The sequence below is a fragment of the Culex pipiens genome, chromosome 3 (genome assembly GCF_016801865.2).
Source record: "Culex pipiens pallens isolate TS chromosome 3, TS_CPP_V2, whole genome shotgun sequence".
NCBI classification, from domain to species: domain Eukaryota; kingdom Metazoa; phylum Arthropoda; class Insecta; order Diptera; family Culicidae; genus Culex; species Culex pipiens.
In genome coordinates, this window is record NC_068939.1 from 136,817,910 (window position 1) to 136,837,098 (window position 19,189).

The window sequence follows — 19,189 nt, forward strand, 5'->3', positions numbered from 1 at the left end:
GTGTGTTTGTTATCATTTTACAAATAAGATTTCTTTAAATGTTTTCCATATTTGTCTTCTCTTTTCTTTTGTTTGCTTTGTTTGTTTCGTGAAAGGGTTTTTTTTCTCTCTCTCTCTTACTAGATATTCTTTTCTTTTCAATCAATCTCATAGAAGGATAGCTATTTCGAACTAACTGAGGGCAATTCTAAGAATTGTTTTGTGTTTTTTTTTTGGTTTTATTTTGCCTTGTTGTTACTCACATTCTTCATTTACGCTGGTTTTTTTTTCTTGTTTTTTTTTGTGTCAATATTTTTTTTTATGCTTAATTATGCTATGTATTTCATTTAACTCGAGTAAAGTTAGGGGACAAAGGGTGACTTAAAGAGTAAGGAAACGTAAACGTAACGGATTATGTGTGGGTTGTGTGTTTTGCTTGTTAATAGGGCTAAATATCATATCGTTTTCATAATTCGTTTTTTGATTTTTGACGGCTGTTTGTTTGTATGTATATAAATATGTTTTTTTTTTTGTATTACACGCCATGATTAAACTAGGTGACATTAACTAAGATACGACTCAAAATCACATTTTCGATGGAAATAGCGATATAAAAAATTGTGTTTACTTTGGTACTACGTTGTTTTGTTTCGGTTTGTTTGTTTTTTGGTTGATTTGTTGTATCACATGATGAACTGATAAATGACCTGGAAATCATCGACATCGTACAGGGCCAAAAGGACAAACAAGACGTAAAGTAACTCCAACGAGGTGAACAGCAGGAAACATCGACGTCATGCATTCGTGTCGGCACTGCGCGGCTGACGCTGGACACATTGACCCTTCTCACACATGCTCATACCTTTTATCAGATTATTATTCTTATTATTGTTGCTACTACTACTAATTCTATTGATACCGCCCGACATGCTGATGCCACCGCCACCGCCACCCCCGCCATACTCGTGATGATTGTGCAGAATCCCGCCGCCGTGGCCGCTCGTCGGAGATTTGTAGTTGTTGTTTACGTTGTACGTCGTTACGATGTGGTTTCCCCCGTTGATGATACCCCCGCCGCCGTGGTTGTGGCCCGGGTTGAAGTTCTGGTAGCCACCACCTCCGCCGCCGCCGCCCCCCTCGTACAGGTTGTAGTGGTCATGGTAGTTGTGGACCGTGTTCTGGTCCAGCTGGTTCCCGTCGATGAAGCTCAACGAGGAAAAGAGCGTCGGGAATACGTAGAAAATGATAAACATGACGGCGCAAACGACGAACTGCACCACCATGCACGTCCATATCAGATTGACCTGTTAGGAAAAAAGTGAGAGTTGACATATTTTAGCATACAGGAATTAAATCTTCTATCTGAGATTAATTTTTTTCTGTTATAATACAATTTAACAGGGCTGCCCAACCTGCAGACCGCAGGCGAGATTCGGCCAGAGAAGCCATTTCATGCGGCCTGTCTGTGCACAGGGACAGTCATTACCTTGCTCTTCCTGCCGGGCTCCGCCGTCACGTTCACGAACGGCACGAACGCCATCGTGAGCGCCATGCCGAACAGCAGGCCCGCTATCAGCCCGGTAAAGTTCTGCTGCCAGGGCAGTGTGCCCAACCCGAATAATGTACACCCGATAACTAGTAATTTGATCATAGCTACGTGCGGTTTCTTCAAGCTCTTCCAGTGACACAGCACGAGCTGTATCATCAGTGATGATAGAACGCCAGCCAGCGACGGCAGCGGACCGATCTGCAATGTACAAAACAAAAATGATTACGTTGATGGTCCTGTGTTTGTGGTTGTTGCACCGCACCTCGGCCTTGTACGGCACGAAGATTGCACTGGTGAGGTTCCCCGCGATCCCGGACCCGATGTAGAGAATGGCCATGCGCAGGGGCCCGATCAGCCGCTCCAGATCCGACATCAGCACATGCTGAAAGGCAACTGTGATTGCTAAGTGTATGATGCCTGCGTGTAGACAAAGCGACGTGAAGAGACGATAAAACTGATCCGGGTAGTCGGCGACGATGAACGGAAACATTCCGCACACGTCGTTCAGGCAGGAAACCTGGAAGTAAAAAGGCGCGTTACCAACTGCAGTAGTGCAATATGGTAGAGCGATCATCATTACCTGCGAACAGAGCGACGCCTCCTCGTGGAAGTACCCGTTGACGAAGTCACAATACTCCCGGGTGGTGATGCGACACTCGCCGTAGACGCCGATGCAGCACGGGTGGCCAATCACCTCGCACACCATGTGCTCGGCCGTGTGATCCTTGAAGCGGAACCGTTGCGAGAACTGGTTGTTCTTGCGGCAGATTGGCCACTTGGTGATGTCGTCGGGCCACTCGTGCGGCGCTATCGAGGCCGGCGCGTCACAGTACTTTGGATCGAGGCCGCACACGCTGCCCGAGATGCGCCCACCGGGCCCGGACTCGCCCGGGGACCACTTCTTCCACGTGGCGATCGTCTTCTGTAAGATGAAGCGGTGATATTTAACCTTCTATGTCACCCAGCTCAAAACCAGAACTCACCGTTGGCCAAAGCCCGCGCATCGAGCAGTCCGCCTGGGAGCTCTGCACGCAGCCGGAGTCGTCGTTCCGGATGCAGCAGGCCGTTTCGCGTTCCTGTTTGCGCGTTTTCATGATTACCTCGTTGACGCGGGCGTCACGACGCATGCACGCGCCGTACTTGGCGCCCAGATGGACGATGTCGATGTTTTTCAGCCCGATCCAGATGTTGCGCGTCTCCTGGTGGTGAACCTGGTCGGGGCAATATTAAAGATTGTTTTTAAAGGAGTTTTTAAAACAGAACCACGTTAAAAACCTACCTGTTGCAGGTTCAAGCTGGTGACCAGCACCTGTGCCGTCCGGTAGTCACTGCCGAACCCGATCGGTGCAACGCCGTAGCAGATTAGCGAAATGACGAGCACCAGCACCTGCACCGTGTTGATCCAGTAGGTGAAGAACGGTCGGTAGTCGTACCGGTCGTCCAGCAGGTTCGGCCTCAGCAGCTTTATTTTGTTTCCAATGGGTCGCATCGAGTTGTCCAGCACACCGTCCAGGATGTGCGAAGAAATGCGCTGCCCGAGCGTGGATCCGCTGGCGGCGCCGTCTCGGGCCTGCAGCTGCAGCTCGGAAGATTTGGTGCGCCAGCCGTTGATGATGCCACTGCCGGCGGGTCCGCCAAGACCGCGATCACCATCGGATACAAACAGTTGGCGCGAATTGTCCACTATTTGGCCGGGGTTGGCAGGCTGCGGAACCGGCGGTGCCGCTGCCGGCGTGTCGAAAAATGTTTCCTCGTCCTGGATGGGGGCCAGACCATCGCACAGGTCACCGTCTTCGGAGGTCAGCTCGACATGTGCCGGAGCGAAGCTGCGAGACCACTGCTTCTGTTTGCGCATTCGTTTCCTCGTTATGCTCTGGACAACGAACGAAACTCCGTTCCAAATGACGGTCGGCACCGATGGTTTGCGCTCCACCTTCACCATAAAGTTGTCCGTGTCGTTGTCGTACGCGTAGTGCGGGTTAGCTCGCTGACGCCGGTTTTGTTCGGTGTCGCGCTCGTCCTGGCTCTGCGCCGGCAGCACATCCGGCCGGTCCACCGGTGGTGCGTTCTCCTCCGGAGCGTTGCTCGCGGCGTTGTTGTTGCGATATGAAAAGTCATACTCGTCCTTGAGCTGACCGAACCGCCGAATGGCGAACCGCTTCTGACGATCGTCCCACTTGTGCCGTTCGTACTCCTCGTTCAGGTTATCCACGCCGAAGAACTTGGCCGTTTCGTGCCTCATGTACTCTTTGATGCGTTGCTTGCGGGACAAGTGCGGCCCAAAGGGACGCAGAATCTGTTGGGCGTTCCGCTGCAACGTGGACGCCGGCGAATCGCTCACGGGTGGTGAATGTTGCTGCGGCTGCTGCAGCTGTTGTTGTTGCATAGACGGTCCTGGTGCTGCTACGACGGGTTGCTGTTGCTGTGACTGGGGAGGTTGCTGGAGTTGAGGTCCTTGTTGCTGCGGTGGTACAGGTGGTTGTACTTGTGCTTGTGGGGGTGGCATGATTTGCGGTGGCTGCTGATGAATGTTCTGCTGCTGATATTGAAACAGTATCGCGCGGCTATTGCTGGTGCTGAGGATGCTCTGCTCGGAAGAGTTCGCCGATGGTTGCTGGAGTTGCTGCGTTGACTGTTTGGCGTGATTTCTCGGAATCGTGGAGATGTCACGTGGCTCCATGCTACCGTAGTTCTCTAGTGCTATTTGTGGCTGTGATTGTGCTGCGGTCAACATATTGGATGAAGCTTGCGGTGGTATTTGCTGTTGCTGCTGCTGCTGCTGCTGGTGATGATGGCTATTGTTTTGCGGATGTTGCAAACTATTGGATGATTGTGCCGTGGTCATCGGTGACAACATGGACGCCGGACTCATCGGGGACTGCCGTCCGGTAGACTCGGTAGCCGACGAGATCGATAGCGGCTGTGGACTTATCGGGCCACTGGTTTGAGTCGTCTGGTGGACGCCGGTCGTCCTGCGCAGTGTACTACAGTGCAGGCACGATGCACTGCCGTTGGGTTCGCTCATCACGCTGACCGGCGTTGACACTCGACACGTGGTTGGCTGGTCCAGGAATTCGGCGCTCGGAGTTCGTGCAATCAGATATTCCGTACTTTGGCGGGACTGTCGACCCGAGCTCATGGTCTGGGAGGAGAGTGCCGAGTTGGGCACGGAATTGCTGGCGGTAAGGGAAGACGGACATTTTGGAGGACGAACACGTGGCGGTGTGGCATAATGATCGGAAGTATCGAAGCCCTGGGGCGGCGAAATGGTTTGCTCGTTCGGACAGGACTTGACTCGGAACCGGTACGGCAGGGTGCTGGTCAGGTGACTGTTCCTTTGCTGGGAAGCCGCGGCGACCGCCGATTGCGTCAGCAGTGCCGTCATGAGCTGAGTCTGCGGCTGGTAGGTCGGCTCCTGGGGTGGGGGCGTGGGGACATACCGTTTGACGGGGGTGTGCACGTTGGAGTTCAAGTAACCGTAGCTGTCGGTCGCGGCCAGGGGATTCGTGGTGTTGAGGAAGTGCGCCGGGGGAGGGATGTAACGGTCGCATTGGGGTGAGATGTCGCGGTAGTTGTCGGTCAAGCTGTGTCGATATCTGTAACGGTATAATGGAATGAAACATTATGATTCCATGAAAAAAAAGCATTCACATCAATTTCGGAAGTAACAATTCACTCTAAGAAACCATGCACCTCCATGAAAACATTCTAGTATGGAGAGATCAATGGAGGTGCTTGTTTTTTTTTTTTAGATAAATGTTATCGTTCATACTCGAATTTTGAGATTTTTTTCGCCATAAATAACATAAACTTTATGGAACCATCATCACCATAAGTGAATGTCTGGAGTTTTTTTTTAAAAGGTCCAATAAACCAAATTTTCAGTTTTTGCTTTTTGGGTGTTTTTTAATACCCCTGACTCAAGGCGGTGAATTTTGTTTGTGTGTGCTTTTGTGTCACTGTTCGTATGGGGTGAGAGATTGTGGTAATTTTACTGTCTGCATGCAAATTTATCAACACACTATATGATTTATTTAATTGTTTATATTATTCCTCATCCTTTTCCTTTCCTGTAACATACCATTTCCTCATACCATATATGATCAAATTGTTTAAATTAACGAAATTTTCTAGAACCTCATGGGAACCATCTGGGACATTTATATTTTAAATTACTGCATTTTTTTACAGCTTCCTGGAATCATCTTGATTTTATTTATTATATTTATTATATGTATTATATTTGTTTCGTTTATTATTTTTACAAAACTGCATGCTTATTATATAATACACTAAAGACTCACATTTACACGTACAAACTTCCAAATCATTTAATACATTACGAATTCAACCATTTTCATCGGCCCGATGAAATGCCCCTAACCCCCATTCCAAACCTCCCAAAAATATTCCGTTCACTTTTAAAAGTTGCATGGGTTCCCTGCACTTTTGCCACTAGTGAACAACAAAAACATCCCCTCCCAAATCCCCACGGGACTGTATGGGCGTAGCCTTGGAGCACAGTGTGGAAATTTACGTTCTTAGATATTTTTGGATGTACCGGGCAAATTGTCTCAAAATCAAAAAAAATCAAACCATCCACATTAACGACCCCCGGGTCTTTTGCGGTCTCTATTGCAAGTTTCTGCTCGAACCTAGGAGTCCGAAGGCTTGAATGGGGAGAGCACCCAAACCTCTTTTTACTCCAAGGAACCTTCCACCTCAGTGTTTGAACTGACGACCTTTGGATTGCGAGTCCAACCGCCGCCAGCGATTCCACCGGAGTAGGTTTGGTTTGGTGTGTTGTTTGTACTTATGGCATGGAGACGACTCCTACACCTAGAAATGACTTAACGGTCTAACAACCAAGGCCGGGACTGACATTTTACTTCCTCATCCGATGGAAGGTTGCAGCAGATGGGAATCGAACCCAGAATCATCCGCTTGCAAAGCGGACAGCGTAACCATTCGGCCACGCACTGCAAATTGTCTAAGAATATTGAATTGACCATTGTGGCACCCCCTACAGCGTGGTGCAGACCCGTTATGCTATGCTATGCTATGCTATGCTACCCCTGACTCAAGGCGGTTTCAAAAACACCCAAAAAGCAAAAACTGGAAATTTGGTTTATTGGACCTTTTTTTGCCTTCCTCACGTTACTGAGGAAAGGCTATAAAATCACTCGAAAAATGAACTTCTCAATTAGGCCTCCTAGACCCATCTTCATGTATACCTATCGACTCAGAATCAAATTCTGAGCAAATGTCGGTGTGTGTGGAGGGATGTTGATCAAAAATTTGTCACTCGATTGGCTGAACCGATTTTGTCCGATTTGGCCTCATTCGATCCGTCTTGGGGTCCCATAAGTCGCTTTTAAAAATTATGCAGTTTAGTTAAGTACTTCAAAAGTTATGCTAAAAAAAACGATTTTAACAAAAGTCCGGAAGATTGTAAAAAGTGTGGTTTTGTAAGAAAACCCATCATGCTATACATTTTCAGAAAGGTATTTAAAAGAGCTTTCCAACGCGTTTAAAACATTGAAGATCTGACAACCCTATCAAAAGTTATAAGCACTTAAGCACAACAATGTTTTTGCGTTTCTCTTTGTTTCGTCGTCCGTGTCTGTCACGGGTGACCATGAATGGCCATGATCGATGACGACCAACTTTTTCAAAACTTTTTTTCGTAAAATCGCGATAACTCGTGATGTTTATAAGCAAACCCCTTATGTCTGTATATCAAAATTTTTGTAATTGTCTGCTCTACAACTTTGTAGAACATTGTTACACTCTAAAAAATAACCCTGCAAAGTTAGAAAAAACACGAAATTTTAAAATGAAAAATTTTGTTCTAAATGAAAAAATGACCCTTCTGGGACAATGTAGATTCGAAAAGTACATTAAATTTCCCATAAAATGACATGTTCCAAAATTTTTTACAGTCGAGTAACGGAAAATGGGAGAATTTTTAAAACTTTTTTAGTGTTTTTTTCGATGAAAAATACGTTTTTTCGGAATTCTGAGTACGCCATCAAATCGGGCGTCTAATTTTACACAAAAGTCCCTTTGACACCAAATTTCTATCTCATCACCGTTTCAGGCTGCAAATTATTGAAAAACACCTCTTTTTTCACATGTTCAAAAATGGAAGGGGTCGTACCGCCCCTCCGTCACGAGATATCAAAAAACGGACCTCGGATTCGTGATCAGGGACAAAAGTTACCCCTTAGGACAAAGTTTCACGCAAATCGAAGAGGGGTCGGGGCAACTGCTGTGTGAGTTGGCGGAGAATTACCCATATCAAAAATCAAAAAGCACCTTAAAGGGCTAAAAATGCAGCTAAATTAATGGTAAGCATCGTTATTGGTTAAATCTTAATGGATATATAAGCAATTTAGTGAATAAATAACACTATTTTGAAGCTCTGATAAAAAGGTGTTCCAACCAGAAATCCACTCAATTCGACCTGGAGCTTGTAGACGACAGTTAAACAAATAAAAAACGCTTTATCTGACAATTTTAGGCACATTGGTGAGGTTTTAACGACGTCCCTAACAAAGGGGTATGCTATGTTCGTGGACTCTCTCTTAACCCAAAAAATAAAAATTTCCAAAACCAGCCTATAATATTTGTATGGTCATAAGAATAATTTATCCATAATTAACAATTAAAATATTTTTTTTCCAAAAATTTCGGGCCTGAAATGGTTAAACAACAGTTGAAAAAATATACAATCACGAATTCTCGGTTGAGTTTTCAAAAAGCCGTAAGAGCCAACGTGGCCTCCGACACTAATTTTCGTTTTTCTCCAAATTGTAACAAAGTTTCATTTATTTTTAGTTTGGGGCGTTTGAAAGACGTGTACATGAACAATCTTAAGCATTTTTGAAATTGGTCTTCGTAAGTAGGTCAAATACCAAAGCAAAAAAGGCGATGTTAACCATTTTACGTCTTTCTGAAAACTAATCTGAGAATTTTAGTGTTGTCACTATGAGAATAAATTTAGAAACGTGTATTCCGGAATCCGTTATGTCTATCGTTGGCTTTTGTGCAATAACTAGCGCGTCAATTCCCTTGGCAATTTATTCTGCTATGTTTATTTTCGACCGAATTTCGTAATTGATATACTGATAGTCCTGTGATAAGTTTGCGTGAAAGGAGTTTTATTTGTGTCCGCATCACTTCCAATTACGTGTGTGCTATAACAATTTTTGCATCATAGCTTTATTTTAGGAAGACCATTTTTTCTTCCCACCTAAAGTTATCCAAGAGACACAAACGTCACAGCAAACTTGGAATAAAATGAGTTTTTTTCATGTGGTTGTCCGTTTTCCACAAATAATTTTTTTTCAACCTTCTCCCGCCAATCACTGACACCAGACACATCCAGAGTACGAGCAAAGTTACATGGCGAAATTTGAACAAAAATGGGTAAATTTTACATGATATAAATAAGAACTGTTTTCGGAAGCCCGTCAAAATTGGCAGAATCAAAATTTGCTGAGAAATAAAATTATTGGTGTGTCATTTGTGACTTTAACAAAAGTTAAAAAAAAAACACTGCACTTCAAATTAACACCGCCTTAAGACGGGCTTAAATTAAAAAAATCACCAAAAATCAATTTTTCAACCAATTTTTGATCTTTAAAAAGTATTGGAAAGGAGAACTCTTAAAATATTAAACTATGCCTCAACGCATTTTTTTACATTTTAAATGATAATGGTGCCATTTTATAGCAGATAATGTGGAAAACAATAAAAAAAATAATTTAAAAGTGACTGTAAAAACATGAAAAAGTTAGATAGGCAAAATGTAATGATAGGAAGTGGTAGAATAGGCCAAATGCTACCAAATACAAATATAAACTTAACAAGATAAATGCAAATTAAAATACTAAAAATGAAACAAGACAAACAAAAAAAAAAGAAAAGTAAAGTTTTCCGTTAAAAAATTTGGGCAGTTGAGTGTTAAACTATTTTGCACAGATTCGATGTTTGTAGGTATTTCCTGCAACAGCTCTGGGCGTTGGAGGGTTGAAGTCACCGAAACAAGTCTTATTTAGCCGATTTAGCCTTCCTCACTATACTAGCATACTAAGTAGTGCGTCCATCCCCAGAATTCCCGTGACAAAAATCCCGGGATTTTTCCAAAACCGGGAATTCCCGAATCCCGGGATTTTTTATAATTTGTCCCGGGAATTCCCGAAATCGAAAAAAAATCAAATTTTAGCCCGGAAATATATTTTTTTTTGTAGAAATACATTAATAGTTGAATACATAATAATCGATAAGAATTTAAAAGAATTAACAATTTTATTCGGCATATATCAGCATTAATTTGGCTTATAAGTGAAAATTGTTGAAATTTGAGTTTACAGATTCATTGTCTGGGACCGTGGTGTAGGGGTAAGCGTGATTGCCTCTCACCCAGTCGGCCTGGGTTCGATCCCAGAAGGTCCCGGTGGCAAAATTTGAGACGAGATTTGTCTGATCACGCCTTCCGTCGGATGGGGAAGTAAATGTTGGCCCCGGTCTAACCTAAAGGGATAGGTCGCTAGCTCAAACCAGGTGTAGGAGTCGTCTCCCTGGGTCCTGCCTCGGTGGAGTCGCTGGTAGGCAGTTGGACTCACAATCCAAAGGTCGTCAGTTCGAATCGCGGGGTGGATGGATGCTAAGGTGTAAAAAGAGGTTTGCAATTGCCTCAACAATCAAGCCTTCGGACACCTAGTTTCGAGTAGGAATCTCGCAATCGAGAACGCCAAGACAATGCTGTAGAGCGAATAATTTGATTTTTTTTTTTGAGATTCACAAAATTCCTAGTGCTGTAAATATTTTTTATTTATCTCTTGATATTATTAAAAGACTGGTTATTACATTTTTGAATATTAATAATTTTAAAAATTGAATAGAATATATTAAACTATTCAGACTGTAGTCCCGGTTTTCCCCAATTGGCCAAAGCAGAATAAAAAACCAAATTTATTAAATCCACTTGAAAGATGATCACTCCTGAAAGTTTCATGAAGATATTTCATTATTAAACTGAGTAAGAGACGATTTAAGCCCAAAATTTTGCCATGCGCAAATCAAACTGTCAAACTTTGTGAACATTTTTTTCTCAAGATAGGATGGACCGCCTTGAGTCAGGGGTATTAAAAAACACCCAAAAAGCAAAAACTGGAAATTTGGTTTATTGGACCTTTTCAAAAAAACTCCAGAAATACACTACTTAACCCCCGTTGGTTGGTCACTTTTTCGTTTGACACTTTTTTAGTTTGTTTTTGGTTGGACAAAGTCAAACTAAAAAGTGACGAACTGTCATGTTTTACACGGCGCTCACGCACACTATCAAAACAAACATTACAGCTTAAACAATTTCACTCAAAAAGGACACAGCTGCTTAAAATATCCCTAAAACCCGTTTTCTGCTAGTGGAGCAGGGGGTCATTTTTTCTGGGGACCCTAATGAATACCTACTAGGATGTTACAAAAATGGGGTAACAAAATGTAACAAAAATAAGTAAATACGCGTGAAATCAACTTAGATTTTTTAAACTTTAAATTAAACTTTGAATGTTAATTTCACTGACTGAGTTGATGTTCAATTTTGTCGAGCGGACCGGGTTCTATCGTATTACCAGTGTTTTACTGTCATCTAGACTTCCGGTGACAGAGACGCACGGTTGATTTACTCAATTATCGCACTAGACTTAGGCTAATTTCAAGCAAACACTTAACGAAGCAAACATCTATTCACCTGTACCTGCTGTTCGATGGACTCATCGTTCGCTGCTGCAGCGTGCCGTAGTGACGACCTCGATCCATTGTGCCGTAGCCACTGGCCGACGAGGACGACGCCGAAGCCGGCCCCGGCGACGGCATTCCCATGACGTTGTAGTGGTCATTGCTGGGAGCTGGCGACGGCGGCTGCAGACAGCTGCTGTCCTCGATGGCGTACCGCTCACTGTGCACCGACATCCGCTGATGCTGCTGGTGATGGCCGAGGGTTCCATAGTTTGTCGGCGGTTGCTGCAGGTCCGGCACGTACCGTTGACCGGAGTGATTGCTGATGATGCTGCCGACGCTTCCGACGGAGATGTTGTCCAACCCCGCAGACAGACCATCGTGGTAGTTGATGGGCTGCGGGATCAGCTGCTGGGCGTAGTGGCTGTGGCCGTACGAGGAGCGGCGACTGCCGCGGCTTAGCGTTCCACCGGAGGTTGATGAGTGCTTGGGTTGGTGATATTGCTGTTGCTGGTGTCCATGGCGGTGGTGTTGCTGATGCTGTTGCTGCTGCTGCTGCGGATGGTGATGGGGATTGCCGTAGTCGGAGCAATCCTCCATAGAAGACATATCCTTATTGTCTAGAGAACCGAAAGTCGCCGTGTCACCACCACCTTCAACGCCCACATATCTGCTGGCGACTGTGACGGTATGTGCCACAACAACACGCTAATATGTGTTACAGCACATTGCTGGCACACTGACTCCGTGCTCCAGCAGGAATCCGACACTACTGAGAGGACGACAACAACAATAACACTGCGCGTCGTTGCCTTTGCCCCTCCGAAGATTAGAAAAAATCGATCAAAGGCGAACAAAAATTGTGTATTTAAAAAAAAATGGTTAAACCCTTTCCACTGCCCTTGGCCAATTTTCACTCTCGCACACACTTTTTCTCGAAGTTGTTGTTGTCGTTGTTGTTACACACTTGTCCTTTTCAGGCTTCTAAAGAAAGGACTTGCCACTTCTGCTAACTCCACATATCCTTCGTGATATATCCCACCGTTACGGCCGCCACTGCCACCGTTCACAATATGCTTCAATCCTTTGCTCCATCGGGAAGCAACACCACTCTATTGCTTTTTTACGCGAAGGATTCTTCCTGGGTTTTCCCAACCGTATGACGGCCTCTCAAGAGGTGCGGATTTTCCCAATCCTTTCGAGGTGAAAATATTTTCTCATTACTCCCCTATCCTTGTGATGGAGTCAATTACTCGGAAAAGCCACCCTCCGAAAAAAAATCGGACTCTCCACTGAATCCTGCCTCGTGCAAACTCACTCGCCAGCACAATGTCCGCTTCCGGCCGTCGTCCGGAACTCCGGAACAGATTCCCTTCACCACGAAGAAGAAAGAAACCCCATGCCCCTTTGCGGAGTCCCAATACCGAGGGGAACGGGGGTGATGGTGAAAAACTTGCCCCAAAAGAGGGATTCCTTTGCAGGGCTCGTGATTTTCACGCCATCCCGAAGTTCGCACTTTTGTTCACACGCACACAGTTTTTCCCGAGTTCGCGAATCCGTGCTTTACTCGTTCCGGGGCTTCCGGTGGCCAGCTATTGCTTTTGCGAGGATCGCTTCAGGTTGCGTTCTTTTTTCGGCCCGAAATTGATGGAAAATAAAACTTTCAACGTCACAGTCAGTAGCAGTAGCAGGCAGTGGATTTTCCTCCTGATGGCGACGACGACGACGACGCGTGCGGCTGTGTGCGTGTGAAGTATGGTTTTCCCTTTGCCATGCACTATGGAAAGATAACCAGAGAGGGAGAAAGAGGGAGTTTTTCTCTCAATTTTCCGTTTTTTTGCGTGTGTGTTTGCTTGTTCTCGCGTGATTGTGTTGAGTTGTGGAGGGTGGATTGAGGGTGTGCCTGTGTTGGGGGTGATTCAGGGGTGAAGTTTTGAAAGATATTTCGGTTTTTATTTGTTTTGCAGGCATCCTTATAATCTTAAAAAATAATTGGCGGTCTCAAATCTATGTTTCATCATCAAAAATCCAATCAAATTGTTAGCTCTAAAGCATTGCCTTGGCAATCACGATTGAGAAATTCTTACTCGAAACTAGGTGTGAGAAGGCTTGATTGTTGAGACAATTGCAAACTTTTTTTAAACCTTAGCTTCCATCCACCCCGTGATTCGAACTGACGACTTTTGGATTGTTAGTCCAAATGCCTACCAGCGACTCCACCGAGGTAGGACTCAGAGAGACGGCTCCTAACCGTCTGGGATCAAACCCAAACCGATTGGGCGAGAGGCAACCACGCTTACCCCTACACCACGGTTCCCGGTTACTTAAAACCCTATTTCAGTCAAATTTGAATGGCTCATTGCATGTTACATTGAAAAGCGTAACAAAATTGGTCAACATTTCATCACCACTATCTTTAATCTTATAATTCTAAATAACTTCAGAGTAGTTTCAGGGTTATGACTAGGTTTTGTGATTTTTCACGCTCGAAACCTCAATTTCAAAACACCAAATTTCACGCAAATTTCGTGGAACGTGAAAAATGTTAAAATAACTCGGAAAATCTTATGTTTAAATCACAGAAACTGCTTTTTATGCTTCATTATATATTACTATTTTTCAAAAACATTCCACCTGGTTTATGGGTGGGCTCTATATATAATATATATTTTGAAACAAAGTTTAGGGCATGCGTTTTCTCATTTATTAAACGGTTTTTTTTTAAATATTCGACTCATAAAGCTAATAAGTTTTCGCTGATTTGCTTCATTTTATTGAATTTCATATCAAAGCAAAATTTGACAATCTTGTCCAGCCATTTAGCACATTAATTTTTTTTAAGTGTTCATAACCCTATTCCAAATTTAAATAATAAAAAAATCTGCAAAATAATATATTTGTAACAAAATCGAAATTTTTATTCGAAATGAAAATAAAAAACAAAAAAGTAGTATTTTTTATTCAATTCAATTAGTTTTTATTAGTAAATAATCAATTCACAATTTCGTAATTCTTATAGCCTAATAGAGTTTTGGAGTACCTTTCAACTATGATTTGTACTTTAGTTCATTTTGATGCAATTGGATATTCTAACAATGGATTTGTCAACAGAAGGAAAAATTATTTAAAAAAAAACCTTCGAAATTTGCTAAGGAAAAGGATAGAAATAGAAAAGCTTAAAACTAGATCACAGTTTGTTTTGTCTTTTGACGTCGAAAAACTTCGCTGCACACGGCAGCTTATCCGTTGTAGATGTACTTCATCATCAGCTCACTAAGAGCTTGGAATTGTTCTGCCTTGTTCCGGCAGGCACGAAAACGCGTGAGCATCTCTCCAGCAAGAGCGAAAAACTCTGGAAGCGTGAAGAGGTCATCTCCGGTAACGTCTGCTTGTCCCGGTGAAGTACCGCTCCCAGAAGCGGCTACTCTAGCGTACGAACCTCCCCAACCGGGAGGGAACGCTGGGTTGGTCGATGGAACCGCTCCGCCGCCAGCTGCTGCAGCGTTCGTGCTCGAAGTCTTTGGAGGTTGGCGGGACGCTAGTATTTTTTAACTTCTCAGGAGTTATCCACCCAAATATCGTTAAAATAAAACAGGACTCAGAAAAATCTGATTTTTTTAAAGTTGATTTAAAAGATAAAAAAATACCCTTCATTTTAATTTGAATAAAACAAAGCTTGAGTCTTTTAATTTCTTAAAAAAATAAATAAAACAGCAGTTAAATTTTTATTACAGCAAATGAAAATATTGCTAAACTTAGTTAGTTTCTAAAAAACCTTAAAAATTTAAACAATTCTTCAAATGGTTCATATCAACCTTTTCAATTGTAAACAAATAAAATTTACTTCAATAGTCTGTATGGATAAAATATTTATTATCTCGTTATTTTGAAAAAAAAAATCGAAAATTGATAAATTTCACGAATTTCACGCCGTCTACGAAATCGTCAAAAATCACTAACCCTATGTTAGTAATTAGGGTATTCACTCGCTTAATTCTACAGCATTTCATAAGATTAATTTTACTCTTATTTGAGTTTGATTAATCACTGGGAACCGTGGTGTAGGGGTAAGCGTGGTTGCCTCTCACCCAGCCGGCCTGGGATCGATCCCAGACGGTCCCGGTGGCATTTTTCGAGACGAGATTTGTCTGATCACCCTTTCCGTCGGATAGGAAGTAAATGTTGGCCCCGGTCTAACCTAGAGGGTTTGGTCGATAGCTCAATCCAGGAGTAGGTGTCGTCTCCCTGGGTCCTGCCTCGGTGGAGTCGCTGGTAGGCAGTTGGACTCACAATCCAAAGGTCGTCAGTTCGTATCCCGGGGTGGATGGATGCTAAGGTGTAAAAAGAGGTTTGCAATTGCCTCAACAATCAAGCCTTCGGACACCTAGTTTCGAGTAGGAATCTCGCAATCGAGAACGCCAAGGCAATGCTGTAGAGCGAATAAATTGATTTGATTTGAAATCATTTTGAGAAAAATCGTTACATTTTCACGCAAACATAAAATTTCACGGGATTTCACGAAAAAAGTCAAATTTCACGGATTTCACGATGTCTGCGAAATCGTGAAATTTCACTAACCGTAGTTATGACCCATCTACAATCCCTTTACTTAGAAAATTGCACTTAGCGTAGGAATTTGAATCAATGGAAATTAATCTGATCTTCTACAATCATGAAGTAATCGACGTACGGTTTGCAAAATTTCAAAATCTACGGTAAGTTGTCGTTTCATATAAAAGGTAAACAAACAACTGCTTAGCAACGTACAAAAGACCAAGTTTTAAATGTTGATTGTAGATAACCCCAAAAAATTGCATGTTTTTCTACGCAACTTAATTATTCTAAGTAAAGTGATTGCACATAGGCCATCATTGAGTCAGTGATCACACATCAGTGATTGCACATCAGGCCATCATTGAGAAATAAAAAATAAGAAAAAGATTTTTTTTACTGATTCAAATATCCGAAGTGAAATTTTTCCAAGGCCTTTGGACAATCGAGTTTGAACTGTACATTAGGATGAATACGGATTTTGAAATGTTTTCCCCTTGTAGGGCATACCCACCCATAGCATCTCAAATATCAGCTCAGTTGGTTGAAAACCGGCTTGTCGCTAATGTTGAAGTTTACATGAATATTACTATGCGAAATTTTGATTTTTTGTTCAATCTCTCCTACTGGTCAGAGAAAATAATCAGCAACTTCTAGTAAGATCAGGCATGAGCGGAATCGCCTAGTGAACAAATTTCCCAAAGAGACCTGGTCGATTCGTTCAACCCTGATCGAACACAACGAAATTAACCTGGGATCTTCGGAATCAACGGTTTTCCCCAGGAAAGCATCAAATTTTCTTGAGCATGCTATGCCTAATGAAAATAGTTAACACGTGGATTTGCATCACCTTTAAACATTATTTAGATGAATTTTGGATTTAAATATATGAAACTGTGTCGTATTTACAGCATATAAATCGCACTTTTGCTTTAAGAGTGCCTGCTAAAAACATTCTCAAAATAAACATTGATTTGCTGAATAAAACCTTTATGGACCATAAAGGTATGTATTAATATCACCATAAAGGTATGTATTAATATCATTTGTTAATTCAGATTTTCTCAGGTTTTCACAAGCTTTAGATAGCTTTTGAATCTTTTATTGGATAAATATATGTTGTAATCAATTTGAATAGAACAATAATTAATAATCAACTTGGAACTGAAACATACCTAGAAAACTATCCAAATAATCATTCAAAAACAAAACTGACAATTCAATAAAATTTTCTAACTAGGAAAGCATTGGCCAAATTGAAACAGCAATTCAATTTAAAAAGTTGTCATTGTCCAAGGTATGTAGATAAGTAATGTAATGCGGGTTTTCCAGCTGTCAAAATAGTTAGTTATATGGAGATTTTCAGAGAAGTGAAACTTTTACCATTTTCCGGACAAATTTTACAGGTTTTTTTTCTGTAGGGTTGTTAAGCATGCCAAACTGAACCGAAATACGCTTTTAAAACAAAAATATTTTTTCAACTTTTTAAATTAAAAATAAATTCAACTAAACGCGTTTTCGGTTCAGTTTGGAATTCTTTACAACCATACAGAACAAAAAATCCGGTGAAATTTGTCAAAATTTTACTTTTCTGAAAAGCTCCATATAAAAACCGGGTTATTTAGACAGCTGGGAAATTCCACCTTACCTTATCTAATCTACATACCTTAGTCATTGTCACATTGTTAAAAATCCTCAAAGAGGGTCGAAAATCCGTATGGGAAGGAAAAAAACCTTACAGTTGGTAACCTTCTTTACTATTTTAAGCTTATAACTTAAGATATTTTTTGCAAATAATGTTGACTTTCTATTTTTTCTATTATCCTTTGAAAATCTGAACATTATTCCATTTTAAAAAATATCAAGAAGCATTGTTATTAAAATATTGATTATAGAGTGTTTCAAATACCGTTAACATGATCATCCCTCAGCTTCTCACAGGAAAAATCTTCTCTCATTTCCAACCATTTCCTTCTTTGTGTTCAACAAACCCACCCGCGTTTGTGTTGGTAAGCCTTCCAAAAAGGGAGGCACTAGAAGTGACAAAAAGGATTTTATTAACAAACATCAGCGTTGGTAGTGGTAGTGGTGCATGGAGCTATCAGCAGCGATTGGATTTCCAATGTTTTCATTTCTGCTCTTGTTTGTGTGCGACGACTATCAATAAAGGGCCCACAACGAGCGCCGACACTGAACTGAAATCGACGGGGGTTGTGCGCATGATTGGCGCCTCTGATTGTTTGAAGGAAACTGGGCTGATTTTGACAGGCGTTGAGCTTTGGGGGTGGTGGTGGTGAGTTTTGGTGCGTGGTCACCTTGGTTTCACGATGGGGGGGTTGAGAAAAGCTAGTTAATGTTTTGGGATACTGGTGAAGCTTTGGGTGGATAAAAGCTTTTCGTTTCAAGTTTGTTTGAATTATGTTGAGGGTTTAGTCTCAGTTTTATCTTCCAGGTGGCTTGGAAATGATAGGAACAGAAGTAAAAAATCTTTAAAAATTTACCTTCTTAATTTAGTCAGTGCTATCTTCAAACACAAAACGGTAATTTGCAAGAAAATCTCCTATTTTTAAACTTATTTATATATTAAAACCAAATCATACTATTCGTTCTACAGCATTGCCTTGGCAATGCCTACTCGAAACTAGGTGTGAGAAGGCTTGATTGTTGAGGCAATTGCAATACTCTTTTTACACCTAAGCTTCCATCCACCCCGGGATTCGAACTGACGGCCACCGGGGCCCTTCTGGGATCAAACCCAGGCCGACTGTGTGAGAGGAAACCCAATAAATTTTAAACAAAAATGCAAGAAAAGTATTGATCTGGTATCCGTGTTCAAAATCATCTGCTCTTACATATCCTTGAAATGTTAATAAAAGAACAAATCACAACACACGTAACCATTTTATGCATTTTTGCATAACTATTTTGAAGACTTTCCGGTCTATCGTATAGTTTGATGATCGTGTACGACTGCCATTTTAACAAGTGAGGATTGTAAATAAGCAATAATTTAACTTCTACGGAACCTTTCAAGCTGTAGGGCTCGCAAAAGTTCTATTTCTCAGAATAATGTATGCATTGCTTTCTGCCCCATATTATTGAAAAAGTTTTATTAATAATATTGGAAAAGCGTCGAACAGAGTTTGCTGGTTTTGAATTGTTGTTTTCGGTGCGTGAAAGTGCACATGCACTTGTATTATTGGCCAGGGTGGTTTCGTTCATGAATGTTTGTTGGCAACTAAATTTGCTGGTTATTGTATATTGGAAAAGTTTCGATGGTATGTGGAGTAGGATGTAACAAAATGGAGGTGATGGTGAGGTTTTTAGAGGCTCAAAGCTGGGGAAAACCAAAACGCAACAATTTCA

At 42.2% G+C, this 19,189-nt stretch overlaps 1 protein-coding gene across 2 annotated transcripts; it reads right to left on the minus strand.

The window, feature by feature from the left end:
* Nucleotides 1-61: 61 nt before the first annotated feature.
* LOC120428108 (inactive rhomboid protein 1-like) lies at nt 62-12,995 on the minus strand. Of its 2 annotated transcripts, none has more exons than XM_039593091.2 (7): nt 11,292-12,995; nt 2,808-5,124; nt 2,512-2,739; nt 2,109-2,450; nt 1,791-2,045; nt 1,466-1,726; nt 62-1,283 (listed from the first exon to the last, which is right to left on the minus strand). In XM_039593091.2, the coding sequence occupies exons 1-7, from the start codon at nt 11,879-11,881 to the stop codon at nt 774-776; spliced, it is 4,503 nt and encodes a 1,500-aa protein (XP_039449025.1). In that variant the 5' UTR covers nt 11,882-12,995; the 3' UTR covers nt 62-773. The 2 variants fall into 2 exon arrangements, with proteins under 2 accessions (XP_039449025.1, XP_039449024.1); XM_039593090.2 differs by having other exon boundaries at nt 11,286-12,995.
* Nucleotides 12,996-19,189: the final 6,194 nt, after the last annotated feature.

Bases quoted from the DNA above. Each gene is read 5' to 3' on its own strand.
- LOC120428108 (XM_039593090.2), bottom strand. From the start codon at position 11,881: ATGTCTTCTATGGAGGATTGCTCCGACTACGGCAATCCCCATCACCAT. The intron at 5,125-11,285 runs GTGAATAGATGT...ATACCGTTACAG, and splicing joins CCATCGAACAGCAGGTACAG to ATATCGACACAGCTTGACCG. The intron at 2,740-2,807 runs GTAGGTTTTTAA...TGCCCCGACCAG, and splicing joins CCAGCTTGAACCTGCAACAG to GTTCACCACCAGGAGACGCG.